Consider the following 12334-nt stretch of genomic DNA (forward strand, 5'->3'; position numbering starts at 1 on the left):
TGGTTTCTTCTACTACAAAAACGGTAAATGTATTTGAAAAAAAATAAGATCTTATCAGTCAATGTAATCTACCATAGCTAGCAGTATGTCACACAGTTCATTCTGATATTATATAACCCTCCCATCAATCTGTCCTATAAAGTCACTGCACACGTTAGACACATTGTGAAAAATCAACCTTTCTAGCTATAATGGGCTTAAGAATAACAGCTTTAATGCATCACTGGAATTAATTTGCCAGGTTAATGTCTGAAGAATAGAGGGTACCAACAATTCTTGAACTAATTAGAGGCATTACACTCGGATGCACAATGTAATAATTTGGTTGGGAAAATCTAACCTTTGCAAGCAGGCTGGAAAAATTTATTATTATTAACCTTGTATCAAAGTAACATATACAAGGAGGAAAGAAAGTGCTTCTCTTCAGCGCTTGCTCTGTCAAGCAGGCTTAGACCTTTCAAGGATTTGTTAAAGTGGGAAAGTTTAAAAGAGCATATAAACTTTAGTCTCTCTATTTTTGTTCACAGTAGTTTTAACTGAAAGCAGCTAGAAAAAAGTTTAAAAACCCTTTTTTTTTTTTAACATGGTCACAGAACAAAGCAGGCGTTACCTCGTGATTCCATAGTAGATGAACTGCACTTAAAAAATCGATACCTGCAAGAGAAGCTTCAAGCTCTGGAAAATCAGCTCTCAAGAGAAAATCTGTCCAGGCCCTCTGTAAGTATTAGTTTTTTTTTATTATTATTTGACATAAATGACATGATATATCATTTACTTTTTTATACCTCTTAAAACATAATATCTTTTCAGTCCCCCCAGGGGTTACTTTCAAGAATATCCAGATTTTTCATTTTCATGTATGAAAACTTAACCACAAGCTAGTACAAATCTAATACAATGATCATGTGGGTCTGTTTAATCAGCTAATTACTTTGGGACTTCTGTTTGTAATTATTTTTTTCATCTAAAAAATTCCCTGATGGAGCCAGTACACATTTATATGCTCTCCAAATTATTTGGGGACAATCGTGTTTGTATTGAATGCCACAAAGATAGTATAGTATTAGATAGATACTATAATAGATAGATACAATACTATAGATAGTATTGTGTTTTGTGAATATGTTTGGGTTGACAACTTAATATTTGGCTCTTTTATTTCTGTTTTAAAAAATTATACTAAAGTCAAATTTTCTGTCCCATGCTTTCTTTGGTTTGCTTATTTTTCCACAAACTTATTAACACATAGGTGTAGCAAACTACATAAAACACAGCTATTACGGTAGGCGGTAGCGTACGCTTTCTGTTAATTTAGAACCACATTACTTGGACATTGTACTGCATTGTGTACTATACAATATACCTTAAGCACACCATAATTTCATTTGATTTGTTAATCATACAGTAGACTGCACCTGTAATTTGTACAGGAATATTTTCTACCATGTGAATGCAGCGTTTATGTATAACATCACTGAATATATCTCAGTGTGGAACTCTCACAAAGGAATTGCACAAGCTTTCATCCTACTGTACAATTTTACCTGATCCCTGTTTTCTTTGTATACAATGCTGCATGCACCAAACCAGTATGGTGCAGTGGACCCCAGACTTTTTTCTATTCTTTCATTTGAAGCTGATGATCGTGAACTACACAATCCAGTATTGCCTAATAAAAAGAGAAACCCTTTAAAAAGAACAAAGCAAATTAAAACAATATTTCTGGAAACAAATGATGGCATTGCAGATGAACTTATGAAGATCATACCAGAGCCTTCAACATGTGAAATGGAAAGTAGAAGAGGCCAAGGGGATAGCTCTAATGTGCTTACAGAAGGCAAGAAAAATGCAACTCATATAGAAGAGCTTTATAACCCTACAACAGATAATGTAGCAAATGTTACGCCTTTGGTAAACACGACACCAGTTGCAGTGAGTAGTGACATCTCGCCAAGATCATATGATGCATCAGAGCCTATCAGTGCAACACCGTCTCCAAAACCTTGTGATACCTCACTGCCTGTTAGCACAACAGCCACCCCTGGGCTGGGCGACACATCATGTGTTGCAAGCACACAAGCTACGGATGAGCAGGAGTCTAATGATGACGATAAACAAAATATTTGTGGCACAACATCTTTCAATGTCAGCAGGACTACTACAATACACAAAGTAGAGGAAACCCACAATATCCATGGTGGACATCAGAATAAAATTGGAGAAATTCGAGAAGACCAGATGCCAGGGTTAAGTACCTTAAGTGGTACTGATAACAAGTCAGATGTTGAACATGATTTTACTTCTGGGGTCGGTGAAGCTGAATCTGTAGAGATTGGAAAGGAGTTTGAGCAGAACTGTGAAAAACTGGAATGGATTTCAGAACCTAACATTGCCTTACTACAGGTGTGAGATTTCCCATCACCCATACTACCCTACATTGCCCTAGATTTTCTCTAATAGGTAACTTAGTTTATTAGAAGTGTATAGCGGCTTAGCTAATTGAATGCCCTTCCTTCTCTTCTTTTATCTCTAGGTTTAAAGTTAACAACCCAGTGCATGATATCTTTTGAGTACTAGTAGTTTAGTTTACTTTTTTTTTTTTTTTTTTTTTTTTTTTTTTACCCATCAGACATCAGGTGTAGGGTCAGAAGATCAATCCTCAAGAGAGCTGGAATTTCAGAAAGAGAACCTGAGATTATCCGCTGAGAATGTCGAGCTGCATTTCCAGCTGGAGCAAGCAAACAAAGACTTGCCACGTTTAAAGGTATAATAGAGGGTTTTTAATCTTTGACAGATAAGTATGTATCATCATGTTATTTATATTTATATGTGTTTTTGTAACCGCTTGCTGACCACCCTATAGCACTTTTACTGCTACATGGCGGCAGCTCTGCGTAGGATCACGTGTATATATGTGATTCTGCACCTCTGTCTGCAGGGGCGCACGCGTGGGCTGCTTCTGCTGTGATTATTCATCGCAAAGCCAATCTGCTAGTGTTGGGCACTGAATGTTCTCCGGCACCCACTGATTGTCGGTAAACTACACAGGACAGGGATCTGCTTATGTAAACAAGGCAGATTGCTGTTCTGACAGGTGGTAAGGCATGGATTCTGTGTTCCTGCAATGCAGAGACTTGAATCCATCTCTTCCCCTAGTAAAAGCAGCGCACAAAGTAAACACAAACACTGGCTAGGCACACGGTTAACCCTTTGATCGCCTTAGATGTTTCACCCCTTCCCAGCCAGTGTCATTAATACAGTGACTGTGCATACCTTTATCACTGATCACTGCATAGGTGTCACTGGTTCCCGCAAAGTGTCAGTTAGTGTCCGATTGTCTGCCGCAATATCACAGTTCCACTATAAGTCAGGGATTGCCGCCATTATCAAAACATAAAGCGTTTGCGTAGCATCGCTGCACTTCAAAAATGAAGCTACATTTTGGAAGGAGTTGTAGCATCTCGCCTCCTTTGGTTCAAGTCTATAGTAACACACCATAAAGGTTCCCAGAATGTGTTTGTGGCATGTTCACAAAAAAGTGTTGTGGGTGAGTTTATAAGTGCCTTTAATTTTTATCAAACACACATAGGAAGTTTGAGGCACGTTAAACATGCGTCAAACAGTGCATATTAACATGACAGGTTAGAACTTTTTTTTTAATAGCCATGAACTAACATTTAAACTCTGTAAGAGGTTTTTTTCAAAGCCAGTTCACACCATAGAAACGCAGTCCGGATGCGTTCCAGATGCTTTTCTGCATGTGCGTTTTTGATGCATTCTAGTGCGTTTTTGATGCAGTATGGTGCATTTTTCTCCTTTTTTTCTTAACCTTAAATAACAGATGAGTTTCAGTGCATTTTTTGGTGTATTTAGGTGCATTCCAGTGCATTTGTTTATGCTTTTCACAGTGTTCCAGTACAGTCCAGTGCAAGAAAAATGCAGCCTCTTCTATTTTTTTTTTCTGGAACTGGAATGCAACGGAACTGCAAGCACTGGTGTGAACTATGCAATTGAAAACCATATAACCTACTTTCCATTCGTTTTTGATGCAGAAAAAAAAATGCACTGGACTTCATGTGGTGTGAACTGACCCTCAGAGCTAATATTACAATAAAGAATCTAGCCAGGTAGAGATGGCCAGTTTACACTATACTTGCTGTACAACTTTAAACAGATCTAATACACATTCAGGAAGCTCTACTGTTGTAACTAGGAAACGCCAAACAATAAACAACTTGCTAGTACCTCTCAACAATAACCTTCAGAAGGAGAAGGAAACTTTGTACCTAAGGACAACATATTGGGACATTAGAGGTTAGTCAACATTTTGTAAAACCTAGACTGCAAGGAATACAACCTAAATCAAAGTTGTTTTTTTTTGAAGTTTGGACTAGACCTGGGAAAGATTATAATCCCCGTTTTATTTTTATTGGTATCTGTGTTATCATTGTGGATATTTTAAACATTTTATATTCTGTGACAGCAGGACCAAGAAAGTTGGTAAATGGGGAGGGACAAGAACACCCAGAATAAGACTTGACTTTGGTTTCTAAACCTTTCCTACTTTATTAAAGAAGTGCAGTCTGTCTTTCATTCAACAAATTACCTCTCTCTGCAACATACTCACTATGACAAGAACTAAAATAATTTAAAGCTTGGCTGAAGGGCCTATGTAACTTTTCCCTCCTTTACAGCCAAGAAAGCTGCCATCTTAGCCTTTGTTTGCTCTACAATTGCCATGATGTTGAACAAGTGACCAGTTGCGACACCAGTCATATGATGGTTTGATATTTCAGTTGAGAGCACAAGCACTTGTCACAGTTCTCATTTATAGTATGCCTTGAACGTAACTGTTTTGGAGTGGACGTGCACTTTGAAGTAGGACTTGCATACAAAGTAAAGTATATTTACGCAATGTAAAGTATGATTCTATAAAGAAAAATCGCTTTAAAAAATATTTTAGGTTCCAGTACACAAAGAAAACTAAAGACATTTTAGTTGGTGTATTTTCTGTGTATTCCATAAATCTAAAAACTTAAAAATAGTATTTGATTTTTTTCTTTTTAGGATCAGATTGCTAATTTGAAAGAAATGTGTGAAGTTCTCAAAAAAGATAAAATAGAAGCTGAACGTAAACTTGGAAATGTCAGAGGCGTAAGTAAGGTTTCTTTATTTCTTGGTATTATGTGAATAAGTATATTACTTTCAATTTGTAGGAAATCTCTTTCGCAAGAGATTCACAAATTTTAAATGAAGAAGTTCAAATGTTTGCAAACAACATTAGTGTGGAAACAATTGTAAACAAACATGTTGGCACTATGGGGAAAAAATAGGATTTTTGTAACAGCTTACCTGTAAAATCCTTTTCTTTGAAGTAGATCACAGGACACAGAATCATAGTAGTTACTTTGTGGGTTATAGGCTACCTTCAGGTGATGGACACTGGCACACCCTAAGACAGGAAGTCCACTCCCTATATAACACCTCCCACTACTGGAAGTACCTCAGTTTTTGTAGCAAAGCAATACACGTGTATACTAGACAGAAGGGAGGGACCCCTGTGTCCCGTGATGTACTTCAAAGAAAAGGATTTTACAGGTAAGCTGTTACAAAAATCCTATTTTTAAGGATAGGATAAAAAAAAAAGAATATAAAAATCCTATTTTCTTATGGGATGTGGGATGTCCCATAGCAACGCCAACTGAAGGGAGGGAGACGCAACAAAAGTAGGGCACCAAGTACACTGCGCCCAAAGGCGATATCCTCATGACCTTTTACATCTACTTGATAGAATTTGGTAAAAATATGTACTGAAGACCAAGTTGTGGCCTTAAAGATTTGAGCCATGGAGGCTTGGTGATGCACTGCCCAGGAGGTACTAACAGCCCTGGTGGAGTGTGCTTTAATATGAAAAGGTGGAACTTTCCTCTTTAAACCATAAGCTTGAACAATCACTTGACAAATCCATTTAGAAATAGTAGATTTCAATGCTGCCTGTCCTTTCTTAGGACCTTCAGGCAACACAAACAAACTGTTTTACGGACCTGAGCAATTCCCTTCAAGTACACGTTGACTGCTCTCACCACATCAAGAGAATGTAGTGACCTTTCTTCCGCAGAACAGGGTTCTGGGAAAAAATGAAGGTAGAACAATATCCTGGTTCAAACGAAAACCTGATACTACCTTCGGTAGAAATTTAGGATGAGGACGCAATACAACCTTATCCTTGTGAATAATCAAATATGGCTCCTTACAAGAAAGAGCAGCTAACTCTGATTCCTTGCAGAAGATATGGCTACCAGAAAAACAAATTTCCTTGTTAAAAGGGCCAAGGGAATATGTCGTATTAGCTCAAAAGGTTGTTTCTGTAATGCTGACAGGACTAAGATCAAGGGTTCAGGGGTGACCCAACCTGAGGATTAATCTGCGTTACCCCCTGAATAAAGCTACAAACCAGAGAGTGCAAAGCAAATGGTCGTTGAAATAATACTGATAAGGCTGAAACCTGGCCTTTGATAGTACTCAAGGCCAGTTTCAGTTCTAATCCCATCTGTAGAAAGTCAAGGATCCTACCTATGACATATTTCCTGGGGTGCCAACCCCTGGATTCACACCAGGAGACATATGCCTTCCAGACTCAAGAATATATGACTCTGGAGTCCAGCTTCCTTGCATTAACCAGAGTAGACACAACTGAACTTGATAGCCCACGCTTCTGCAGAATGTGGATCTCAATAGCCAAACTGTTAAATTTAGCGTTTGTAAGGTAGGATGGAATACCGGACCTTGCAAGAGGTCTGGTCATGGCGGTAGATTCCATGGGTCTCTTGCCACCATCTTTATGATCTCTGCATACCAAGATCTCCTGGGCCACGCTGGGGCCACAAGAATCGCCACCTTCCCTTCCTGCTTGATACTGCGTAGAACTCACGGAAGCAATAGAACAGGAGGGAATGCATAAATCAGTGAAGCTAGCTCCACGGGAAAACCAAGGCATCTGTTCTGCATGCTAGCAGATCCTTTGTCCTCAACACAAAGTTGTCGAACCTGGATGCAAACAGATCCACGTCCAGAATTCCTCATCTTTGACATATTGACAGAAAGATGTTGGGGTGAAGAGACCATTCTCCTGGGAGCAACTGCTGGTGACTCAACTAGTCCGCCTGCCAATTCTCTATTCCTGAAATGAAGACCGCCGATAGGCAAGGTATGTTATTTTCTGCCCAAATTAGTATATGATTCACCTCTCTCTGTGCTGCACGACTTCTCGTGCCCCCTTGGTGATTGATATAGGCCACTGCTGTGGCATTGTCTGATTGGATCCTGACAGAACAATTTCGTAGTCTGAGCATCCAGGCCTTTATGGCCAGGCGTGCTACCCGAATATCCTGAATATTGATGGGCAAAGTCATTTCTGCTTAGGACTATTTTCCTTGGACAGACGCTTCTTCCAGGACTGCTCCCCAGCCTAGAAGGCTGGCATCTGTTGTTACCACCTTCCAGGTGACTGGTAGGAAGGATTTCCCTTTTTGGAGTTTCTTGGCCATTAACCACCAACTGAGGCTTTGGCGCACCTTTGGGGATAAACGCATTGGGAAGTCTAGAGCTTGGACCTTTTTGTTCCAAGTCGATAGGACACTGTTTTGCAGTAGTCTTGAATGAAATTGAGCATAAGGAATGGCCTCAAATGAAGCCACCATCTTTCCCAACAATCTCATGCATGCAAAGTCAAATAGAAGGACTCTTCTTTGCTTTGACCACCCAAATCCATTCCCTTATGGAACTGATCTTTGCCTGGGGCAAGAACATGCTCTTTTCAGCTGTATCTATGATCAGACCCAAGTATTCAAATCTCTTTGATGGTTGTAAGGATGATTTCTCTAGGTTGGGAATCCAACCTAGGTATTCCAGGTAGCTGGCTGTGGTGACCAAACTTTGATCTAAGCGGTCTATCGACTGGTCTACCAAGAGTAGATTGTCTAAGTAAGCTAGAATCGTTATACCTTGAGCCCTTAATCTGGCTAAAGGGGGAGCCAAGACCTTTGTAAACACTCAAGGTGCAGTAGCTAAAAACTGAAAATTAAGATTTTCTATCTCAAATCGTAGATATTTCTAGTGAGCGGGAAGAATAGGTACATGGAGGTAAGCATCCTTGGTGTTGATTCACGCTAGCAGTTCTCCACCTTGTAGAATGGAGACCACTGATCAGATTGACTCCATGTGAAAAGAGCGGATATTAAAAAAATAGTTTCGATCTTTGAGATGTAAAATAGGTCTGACATCCCCATTTGGTTTTGGTACCGTGAAAAGGTTTGAATAAAACCCTAACCCCTGCTCTTCCATTGGGGACCACCGATATTGCTTTTTGAGACAAAACATGGTCCAAAGCTTGAAAGAGAGACTTCTTTTTCTCTGGATCCCTGGGAACGCTTGATCTGAGAAAACGAGGAGACGGGAATTCTCGGAACTCTAGTTTGTATCCTACAGATATTGAGGAAGCCACCCATTTGTCTCGACACTCTTCCTGCCAGACCCTTGAGAACTGCAGAAGTCTTACCCCCACTCGAGTGAGGGGGGGGAACCCCTTCATAAGGAAGTCTTAGTATTTTGTTTTGTGGGTTTCCTCCCCCAGGGCCTCTTTTGTCCCTGGGGTTGACCCTGAGGTTTACCTCTTAAACTCGACTGTCAAGGCCGTAGTGACTGCCTGGAGGTTGATGCTCCTGGCACTGGAGAAGAAGCCAATTTAAAAAAAAAATGCTTAATCCTCTTCTTAACTGGGAAAAGGAAACTTTTCCCATTAGAAATTCTTTGGATGTAATTATCCAGATCATCCCCACTGCGAAATGGAAAACTAGCCAGGAGCTTTTTGCATGGCGCTTTGGATGGCCAATTTTTTAACCATAGAACTCTATGCATATGTACCAGCCCGAGCATAAGTTGAGAAGTCTGGAGAATAGAATCTCTCATAGCATCTATTGCAAAACATAACGCCTCTGGTATCCCAGCCAAATCTTGGGCCTGCTGATCAGGAATAATTTTGAGCACCTGCTTAAACTAGTCTCTTAAGGACTGACATACACCGATTGCTGCCAGTGCAGGCTGAGCCACTGAACCTGACAGAGAAAAATTGTTTTTAAATAGGAATTCCAACTTCTTATCCATTGGATCCTTCAGCATTTGAGCATTGTCTACCGGACATGTCAAATTTTAATTCACAGAGGATATAGCAGCATCAATTGCTGGCATCCCCATTTCTTATTAAATTCTTTCTCCATAGGATAAAGTGTTTCAAAACCTTTTTGGAGGGAAAAACAGTTTATCTGGGTTCTCCCACTCCGAATACATCAGATTTTTTAGCAATGAATGGATAGGAAAAGCATGAATAGTTTGGGGTGGCTTTTGCGGACCCAAACAAGAAGTGGGCTCATCGATTGACAGCATGAATGTGGAGCGGGCCAATTCAGAAAGGGGTTGTACCATCAATCTTTCAGATTGGACAGATCAGGTTCACATATTTGACTCTTCAGAAGAGGAGTCATCAGACTCCTGGTCCCCTGAGAGAAATGTATTATCTTTCGCCCCCTGTTCCTTAATTTGAGGGTCCTGGAAAATGGAAGGGACACCTATGGAGCTTAGTCCCACTCTGGGATGTGATTAAAGCATCAATCTTTTGCGCAAACCCCAAAATGGTTGAGGAAAAAACCTCTTCAGTAATGTGTAGACAGGGGCTGCAGCGTTGAAAGTAGTTGCAACACCTAATGGCCCTGATGACCAGCCACCTCAGAACTTTCAGGGGAGGATGCCATCTTTTTTGAGATGGTTCTAGGCTTTTTTGTGGCTAAAGTCCTTCTTGAGCCCTTTTTGAGGTGTTTTTACCCCCCTTCTGGACTTAACCCGGTAGAGGTACTACCAGAAGGATCGCATCCACTGCTTGAGCAATAGTCCAGCACTACTGCTATTAATGCTCAGCCTGATGCAAAAAGTAAATGTGTCAAAAGGAATGCCTGTGGCACCCCCTGATGCCAACGCCACGCTAAGCATCGTGCCCCCCTCTTCTCTTTAAAAAAAAAGAATCCTCCGATCCGCCAGCATTGGCTTGTATGGGTGGGAGGGATAGCGAGGAGGAGACCTGAAAGCCGCCACGGTGCTAGGTGCAATAAAAGGAAAAACATCATCGCCTATCATTCTTTAACTCTCTCCTAATGTTCAGCCTCCTGAAGAGGGGGAAAGTTCAGCCCAAGTGGGGGGTGTCTGGTGAAGCGAAATCCCCCCTGAACATACCGGAGGTCTGCCTGCTAGCCGGAGGAAAAAAGCCTGCTGCTTCTGTGACACAGCGTGATCTCTGAGTAAAGATGAGCTGCGGCGTGTTCGCACAGCCCATGTGCATAGCCCGCCAGGAAGTCAGCATTGGGCTGCGCTAATCACAGGCAGTGAGACATTGTCCTGATGCGTGGCTGCAGAGATCGGGAAATGTCTCACTGCCTGTGATTAGCTTAACACAGTGCCGACTTCCTGGCGGGCTCTGCACGTGGGCTGTGCAAACATGCCAGAGCTCATCCTTATCTCTGAGCAAAGCATGTGAAGGTATGTGCTCCATACAGCCCCCAGTGGTGGCACTTGGGCATGACAACATTTTACTTTTTAAAGGAGACATTTCATAAGAAAATTCTTAGAAAACTCCACTTACCTTTCCCGACGCAGGGTTTTCTGTGGTAAAAACCAACAGACCCAATCTTCATCCTTTACGGTGGGTTCCATTAACAAACCTTCAGGAAGCTGTTACCCTCGGGGAACCCACACTCCTGGCCAAGCCCCCGCTTGGTGAAAGTTCAAATATATGTAAACCCAAGAACAAACATTTAGGGCTTGTTCACACCTGAATGCGGTGTGGGAAACCTGCATTCTGTGTGCATTTCCCACACCATGTTGTACGATCTGCTGCAGGTGTCAATGTATTTTTAATCGCACCCCAAACGCAGATCACAAATGCAGTGTGTTTGCCTGCACCGGATCACATGGTACCATAGTACAGTAACAGCTCTCATATATGTATTTTATTTTTATTTAGCCATTTGCTGAACTTTTTTCTAGTTTGAAGGCTGGGTTCACACTGCTGCGGCTAGGAGACCCGAATGTGATTCGCACCGCAATGCAGTGCAAATCACATCCGATCTCTGTGCGATGCGAGTTTAGCCATACAGATAGTATTGCTGAATTCGCATCGCACCTGCTCCAAACTCGCACAGGACCCTTTTTTTGGTCCGCAGCAGAATCGTATCGCATGGGTGTTCACACCATGCGATCCGATCCTGTCCGAGTTTGCAGATCGCACTGCGATATGCAAACTGATCTGGGGGTGTCATTAAGGTTTCACTGACACTCCCAGCAGTCTGCATAGGGCAGTGTGAACTGCCGGCGGGAGGCATGCGATGCGGGAACCCGCCGCGGATTACAGCCAAAAGCAGTATTAAACCCAAAACTAAAAGTGTAATATATTGCAGCTTACTAATCCTTAGATATGGCACCTGCATTCGTTTTTTCCCCCTCAGTTTTCACCAGGTGATCTGGCCAGTACCAAATCACCTGTCTTAGAGTGCCTCCACTCTGATAAAGGACCACAGGGGACACCTTTGGACCGTAGCATCGCCAGTATATAGGGAGGGGAGTGTTTGATATACTAGAGATTTAAATAAATGTAAAAAATTGGAAACAAACTCCAGCTGACACTTTAAAAGCAGTTGCAGCAACATTTTTTTCCTTTTGGGATAAAGGTTTTACATGAGCAAATAAAAGCTGATTATTGTAAGCACCCCTGTCAGTGGTAGATGGTTTGTCTCATCCCTGTAACTGATATATCTGAAAGAGAGCTTGTTCTTTTGAAAAACAACAGACTTACTGGCTGGATGACCAGATGAAAATAGAAGAAAGAGAGCCTGACAACGAAAGTAGCTATCACATCTAAGAATAGGTAGACTGCAGTATAATAAATGTTTACTTTTGGGTTTAATACTGCTTTGAAGTGATAAAGTCCTGTTTTTTTTTATTATTATTATTTTAAAATACCAAACATGTCATACTTACCTGCTCTGTGCAGTGGTTTTGCACAGAACAGTCCAGATCCTCCTTTTCTCAGGTCCCTTGTCGGCGCTCCTGGCCCCTCCCTTTTGCCAAGTGCCCACACAGCAAGCGGCTTGCAGTGGGGGGCACCTAAGAAGAGCTGCTGCTTTGTGTGTCCATTTAGACACAGAGCTGTGGCCTGGCCCCACCCTCTCTCTCTCTCCTCATTGGCTAACTGACTTTGACAGCAGCGGGAGCCAATGAGGAGGTGAGTCCC

General features: G+C 41.6%; 1 protein-coding gene across 1 annotated transcript in view; it reads left to right on the plus strand.

The window, feature by feature from the left end:
- Nucleotides 1–12334, plus strand: part of CEP290 (centrosomal protein 290) — a 338046-nt gene that overhangs the window by 257807 nt on the left and 67905 nt on the right. The window contains exons 43-45 of the mRNA XM_077471382.1: nucleotides 594–717; nucleotides 2630–2764; nucleotides 5068–5154. Coding sequence (XP_077327508.1) covers nucleotides 594–717; nucleotides 2630–2764; nucleotides 5068–5154 — 346 coding nt within the window. The remainder of the gene's footprint in view (nucleotides 1–593; nucleotides 718–2629; nucleotides 2765–5067; nucleotides 5155–12334) is intronic.

Source organism: Lithobates pipiens, unplaced genomic scaffold, assembly GCF_037356315.1.
Source record: "Lithobates pipiens isolate NorthernLeopardFrog02 unplaced genomic scaffold, aLitPip1_a1.2 Scaffold_8, whole genome shotgun sequence".
Taxonomy (NCBI): Eukaryota; Metazoa; Chordata; class Amphibia; order Anura; family Ranidae; genus Lithobates; species Lithobates pipiens.